The sequence below is a fragment of the Lactuca sativa genome, chromosome 1, assembly GCF_002870075.4.
Source record: "Lactuca sativa cultivar Salinas chromosome 1, Lsat_Salinas_v11, whole genome shotgun sequence".
NCBI classification, from domain to species: Eukaryota; Viridiplantae; Streptophyta; class Magnoliopsida; order Asterales; family Asteraceae; genus Lactuca; species Lactuca sativa.
Genome location: NC_056623.2, coordinates 138,846,488 through 138,853,766, shown reverse-complemented (window position 1 = coordinate 138,853,766; position 7,279 = coordinate 138,846,488). Strand labels below are relative to the sequence as shown.

The 7,279-nt window shown below is 37.3% G+C and overlaps 1 protein-coding gene across 1 annotated transcript; it reads right to left on the bottom strand.

Moving 5' to 3' along the window:
* Nucleotides 1-833: 833 nt before the first annotated feature.
* On the bottom strand, nt 834-2,278 carry LOC111921823 (uncharacterized). The gene is made up of 2 exons (XM_052766653.1): nt 1,147-2,278; nt 834-913 (listed from the first exon to the last, which is right to left on the bottom strand). Exons 1-2 carry the CDS (start codon nt 2,276-2,278, stop codon nt 876-878), a joined length of 1,170 nt encoding a protein of 389 aa, XP_052622613.1. The 3' UTR covers nt 834-875.
* Between the last annotated feature and the right edge of the window lie 5,001 nt (nt 2,279-7,279).

Sequence of the window (7,279 nt, the reverse complement as noted above, 5' to 3'; positions counted from 1 at the left end):
TGTCAAGGCAGCGATAGCCTCGGTATTGGGCTGGGTAACCAAGGAAAACACAAGGAATAGATCGTGGGGAGAGTTTGTGTTGGCGTGTGGCGTTAAGATTGGGGTAACAAGCGCAACCAAAAATTCGTAGGTGGTCGTATGTGGGATTTTTGAGATAGAGAACGGAGGTTGGGGTACGGTTGTGAAGTATTTTGGTGGGGAGGATATTGTGAAGATAGGTGGCAGTGTGGAGGGCATCGACCCAAAAGGAAGGTGGTAGAGAGGCGTGGGTTAAAAGAGATAACATGAGTTCGTTGAGACGACGAATCATGCGTTCGGCTGTTCCGTTTTGTTGGGAGGTGTGGGGGCAAGAAAAACGAATATGAAGACCGACAGTAGATGCAAAATGATGAAGCTGGTGATTGTCAAATTCTCCCCCTTTGTCACATTGTAGAGTTTTGAATGTAGTGTTGAATTGAGTTTGTATGTGTTTGTGAAAGTGTGTTATCTTTTCATGGGTTTCAGATTTGTATTTTAGTGGAAACACCCATATAAAATGGGTGAAATCATCAATTAGAATGAGATAATACTTAAAACCACTGTTGCTTCGGAGTGGTGATGTCCACAAGTCGGCATGGACAAGGTCAAAGGGTTTGATTGTGGTGGATGTGGAGGTAGGAAAAGGTAAACGTTTGTGCTTAGCAATTTGACAAGATTGACAAACAAAAGAACGATCAATTTTATTGCAAGAGATATGTTTATTTGAACTAAGAAAATCCATTACAGAATGTCCTGGATGACCTAGTCTAGAATGCCAAAAGGATGAACTAGATGAAATAAAAAAGGAGAAAGTTGGAGCTGTTTCTGGCTTTGTGAAGGGGTAGAGGTCACCATCGCTATTGTGCCTCGTTAGGAGCATCCCAGTGTTGAAGTCCTTTATAGAAAAACCATAAGAGTCAAATTCAACAGATAAGTTATTAGTTCGACAAAATTGACGTACAGATATTAAATTTTTGATGACGTTGGGTGTGTGAAGAATGTTTTTGAGATGAAATGGTTTATGTGGGTTTGGTAAAAGGGAGTGACCTGATCCAATGACTGGCACTTGATTACCATTTCCAACAAATACCGATTTTATAGATGACATACTTGGATTTGAGATTTTACCTGCATCCCCAGTAAGATGAGTTGTTGCTCCTGAATCCATGTACCACTGTTCATCGTTTGGGTCCAAAGTCATTGCCGAGAAAGCTGCTCCAAGTTCTGATGGTTCCAGTGGGTTTACTTCTGTAATATGGGCTTGTGGTGGTCGACCTTGTTGTTGCTGTGTGGGAGGTGCAGGCCAAGGTGAGGCCCAACCAGGCTGAGTAGGATATGGGCATGGTGGCGGTGAAGCCCACCAAGGAGCGGCCCAATAAGGAGGCGGATAAGTGGACCATGAGGGGCGATTCTGGCCAGGAGGAAGATTGCGCCGATTGTTCTGGTGCACAGATTGTTGGCGACTAGGAGGCGCTGGATTTTCCCTGTTTTGAGAGCGAGATGGTGGGAATCGGCGATTGGAGTTACGTTGCTGGGAAGGACGATTTTTGTTGGTGAAATCCCCACGTCTTGGTGGTGGGTTAGGTCCTGATTCATGATCAACAGTAGCAGCGACTTCCACAGGTGAGTGAGTATCTCGGGCTCGTTGTCTTTGATTCTCGAGTTGTAACATCGAACAGGCAGTATCCCATGTGGGAGAGGTCTGATTGATGTAGGCGGCCACTGTGTCAAACTCAGAGGGCAATCCACGGACTAGTTGCAGGACGAGGCGTTTCTCGTTGACAGGGCACTCTACATCGTTCAGTTGCCCGGAGAGATCCTTCAGTCGTTGACAATACGCTTCAAGGGATGTCATGGCTCGAAGGGTTAAGTTATTGAACTCATGTTCTAGGGCTGCTGCTCGAGAACCTTTGTTATTTAGGAAGATGTTCTGAAGTTTGGACCAGGCTTCGTATGCAGTAGAGGCTGGATCAAGGACCTGACCAAGAAGATCATCGGATATGGTCCCATAGATCCATTGAAGGACAATAGCATCAATTTCTGACCAAGTGTCATATGTTGGATCTGTTTTTGCAGGGGATGCTGTTCCGTTAATATGAGATAAAACTTTGTAGCCTTTTGCGTGTAGTTTGAACAGTCGAACCCAGGAGGAATACGTGACTTTGGTGCCATCAAGTACTCTTACTTTGGTCTGTATGTTGGTAACAGTGTAAACGGGATGGATTGCCTTTGTAGGGTTTGTCTGATTTTCACCAGACATGATAAGACAGGGGGCTCCTGGAAAAAAATTAGAAAGGAAGAAGGCTGCACAGCCGTGGCTGTGAAAGAAAGAAATCGGTTTTGGTATTGAGCCCTTAGCTCTGATACCATGTAATTGTTTGAGATTTGATGCCCCTTTCATTGATATGAGCTAGAATATATACAAGATTACAGGGGGATAATTGAGGAAAGTCTAATCACCTAAAGAGCTAATTTAGGAACATATACTATACAGTAAATACAAAATATACAACATAATTATGCTGAAATTATGGCTGAAATAGTTCTCGCTAATACATTATTGGTATATCATTTAAAAGCCTCGGTCTAGACATCTTAGCATGTTTCAAAAAGCCCTAAATAGTTGTCACACCCCCGAACCAGACGGCGGAAACGGCCGAGGGCTCGCGTGACTTAAATTGAATATCATCACAATAAATATACATGAATCATAATGTAAACATCACCATGCATAAATATATTACAACCGACATTGTTCACATCAAGTACATTGTTTTAACATTACAATTCCATACATAAATCGTTTGATAGTTTTCAAAAGCAAAACACACTAACATATTTGGTACTTACTCCTCAGCTTACATGTTACCTGAGAATACAAGTTATTTTGAAAAACGGTCAACATATGGAATGTTGGTGAGTTCATAAGCAGGTTTGATATGAAAATGTTTTGTGTAGTTTGAGCGAAAACAACCCAGAAAATCCGATATTTTCTGAAAAGACCATTGTTTATAAAAAGTGTGGAGATCCGTAAATATATGCATGATGATTTCAAAACATGTATAATTGAAAAACTTTGTATTAAACGTGCAAGTGAAAAATGATGAACTTCCCCGGAAAACCCGATGTTTTCTAAAATAAAAATGTCATATAACGGTTCGAATTGTTATTCCGTCACGTGAATGATTTTGAATTACCTTGATTACTTGATTTATATCGGGTTTATTTATGTAAGTCGTTATAACCATGCATGATAATAACTAGTTCTTCTTTCTTAACATTCTGGTAAACGCCGAAATTGATCTTAAGATTTTGTCACCCTAGACTGGCTGAGTCTAACTGTAGCGAACAGCTGAGGTGTGGGGGTGTCACCCCCGTATAAATCTATACACAAACTCTCGCTCTCCCTCTAGAAGACTTTGATTATAACTACAGACTACGACCGACACACGTTGGTGTCACCCATTATTACTCACTAAATCCCAATTGACTTGATTATTATTGATTATCGACCTGTATTTGTTTACTTGGACCTTACTAGCAGTACTAATGGGCCACTATGGGCCAATAGCACTTAAAAGCCATTGAGGGTCCCTTAAATATGAAATTGGGTCGTAGGAGGCCCAATAACATTTATTATTATTACTTGGGCCCAAAATCATGTTAATGGGTCACAAAGGCCCAACAATCATGATTGGACTTTCAAGCCCAAAGTTTGGATTGTTTACTTGTTTTTAGGAATTGTATAATTGTTGGAAGGTTTGATTGGACGATTGTTATTTTGGGTCGGCATGAGGCCGTTTGGTTGTTGTTAACGATTTTTGGAATTATACAGATATTCATCTTCATGAGTTGTAGTTTTGTATTTTTGACTCAAACATCTTAATAGTAAAAGAATTGATTCAAAATATTGTTTTGACCCATTTCAGCCCTTCTTTAAATAAGATGACAATTTTAGTCCCTTATATAAAAACAAGACATTTTAGCCCTTAAATCATTTTCTTGACACATTTGACCCATAGACTTGTTCAAGTGATATTTCTTGCTCAAAACTTATTCTTTGGTAATTTCAGCCCTTCCAGAAAAGTATTTTTTTCGATTAAAGTCCAACTTTTTGCAACTTTTACAAATTTTGCCCAAAATCCAAAAACTTTACATTTTTAATCCTTTTTGGTAAAGAAAAGCATTTTAACCCTTGAAATAATTTTTTTAACTCTTTATCCCCTGTTTTGAGGAATTTATCATTTCAGCCCTTTGAAAATCATATTTTTCGCAACTTTGGGCTTAATGGGCCGAAAAGCCCAAAAATTGGCTCATTAAGCTAATATTTACATTTCAAGTCCTTTAAAGAGGATAATTTTCATAAAAACATTTATTTTAACTGTTTTGACTCTTTTGACCCTCAAGAAAACCGTGAATGGCAACTTTTCACCCAACTTTTGTTTATTTGATAATTTAAGCCCCAAAATTTGTTTTGTGTTACAATATATTTATCCTAATCTTGGAGGGTAGTTTTCTTGACTTGTTTGGTGTGATATATTGTATTTCATGTTTGTTCTCCTACTTATGCCATAGATTTCGTGATTTCTTCTCTTTTTGTTACATATTGACCATATAAACACTTAAAATTACACATACATGCATAAAATCATACATAACACACACATACACATAGATCTACACATTTTACTTGTATTCTCCCCCATAAAACTTGTAAAAACCGAAAAGAGAGGGGTATGAACTCACCTTGAGTTTGTGGGCTCGGTTTTGAAGAAGAATGGAAGAAGTTTGATGCTATTCTCAGCCTAGCAAGCTTCTTGGAGGATCTTTGGCTTAGATGTGTTCTTAGAGGCAAGATCACGAATTTAAATAGATTACGAGGAGATTTTTGATGAAATGAAGTAGTTAGATCATGGATTTAAGCACCAACTTACCTTGAATGATGCCTTTTGTGGAAGAAACTCCTTGAAAAGCTCTAAATCTCGAAATTTTTGAAGAATGAGTGCAAGTGTTATTGAGAGGATTTGGAAAGAGTTGGAGTGAATTTTGTGAGTGTGTATGTGTCTCCTCTCGGCCGAGAATTAAGAAGAAGAAGAGAGAGAGTTGAGTTGACCATCATAGATGCATGTTGGTCCATGCATGGATGTATGTGGTGTATTAATGAGGTGACAATCTTAAAGTCAACTCTTCCTCTCCATGTTTTGTGGTTTGGGCCGAGAGAGGGAGAAGAAAGAAAAGAAATTGGGCCTTTTTATGCTTAAGCCCATATCATGATCCAATTAGATGACTTTTGGCCCAATTGGTCTTTGGAGAGGGTTCACGGCCCAAAATAAATCAAGTAATGATTTTTATGGCTCATTAGGGCTAATTAGGTTAGTTATGGCCCAATAATGTCCATTAAGGTATTTTATTTCATTCTAGGCCCAATATGGCCCAAATTATTAAAATAAATGGAAGTGTATCCAATTAGAGCCCATTTAAGAGTTCTAAGCCCAAAATAGTCAAATTGGAAGCTTATTGGCCTATTAGGCCCAATAAGGAAGTCCTAGTCTAAAATAGACTTAAATCGGGATTTCTAGGATTTCTAATTCTTTGTTGACTATTTGTAGTGCTTGTATAAAGTGTTTGATGGAAATTTTGTTGTTATTAAATAAGCATCATACATGCTTTCATATTTTTGATTCATAATTATTATCATTGTTGTTGTTACAAAGCATCAAAATTTCCTAGTTGTGATAATAGTTGTATAATTAAAGGGTCAACAGACTACCACAATAGATTGAAGAGTTGAGCATCAGTTTGTTCCCATTTGGCCTTATCCTTCTCTACAATATGCGTAACACGTTTATTTAAGTGATCACTTTGACCTTGACCTTTGAACCACATCTTGATAGAGGCTGCCCATGATACATAATTAACAGACCTTGTTAATTTTTAAGAAGTGATGGACTGGCTTTGGTAAATGATTGTGGGGTTGTACCAGAAGAAGGATTAATAGCATCATCCACATTTTTTTAGGGTTATCTAAATTTGATTTAACACGAAAAATAGTGCTTGACTTGGAAGGAAAAATCAATCGGTTAACCTCTATTGAAGTAATTAAACTAAAATCGATTAGTTGATTTGAATGACCCACCAGATAGCAACGACAACTGTAGGATAAAAACACAAAATCAATTGTGGACAGTGATTAGATAGCAATGATAATTTTTGGATGAGATACACGATAATGGTGGCTAGGTTTGAAACCCTAGCTCTGATACCATGTAAAATCAGAGAGAGAGAGAGAGAGAGAGAGAGAGAGAGAGAGAGAGAGAGAGAGAGAGAGAGAGAGAGAGAGAGAGAGAGAGAGAGAGAGAGAGAGAGAGAGAGAAGAAGAAGAAGAAGAAGAATACAATTTCTCATTAACATACGGAAGGAGGATTTACAATATGAATATATACATTGCCTATTTAAGGAAACTATACATTTACATTTTAGTCCCCTAACTATATAATTCTAATAGTTAGTTTAACTATATGCTATAAGTATTTTTTCCAGTGCAATTATATTTCATCTAATCTTCTAATGTTATGTGATAACATCAAATAAGTAATTGGAGATTGAAGGCGGAAACAAAAAGTCGGCAACATATGTAATGACGGGTAATTTGGGAAGAAAAACAAAGATTAGTTCTAACCTCCAATTTATTTCATTACTTAAACCATATCATATAGCAAATGATTTTCAAAGCAGAAAACATCCTAATATTATTGTATGTTGGTATGGGTATAAACGGGCCGAGTCTGAGCCTGATCAAGCTCGAGCTCGGCTCGTTTAATTTTGAGGATGCTTTAGCTCGAGGTCGAGCTCGATTTGAGCCTTAAAAAGCTCGAGCTCGGCTCGTGAACAATTTAGTGGGCTTGTAAGCATAAACGAACCGAAGTGAGCATATATATATATATATATATATATATATATATATATATATATATATATATATATATATATATATATATATATATATATATATATATATATATATATATATATATATATATATATATATATATATATATATATATATATATATATATATATATATATATATATATATATGCTCGTTTAGCCTCACGAGCCAACTAATTGAAGCTTGGCTAGAGCTCGTTTAATAAACAAGCCTCATATTTAGGCTTGAGCTCGGCTCGGGCTCGTTTAATTCGAGCCTCCTATATGTTGGATATGTTTAGAGCAGAAGAAATCATTTTCCATGTAATAGCAA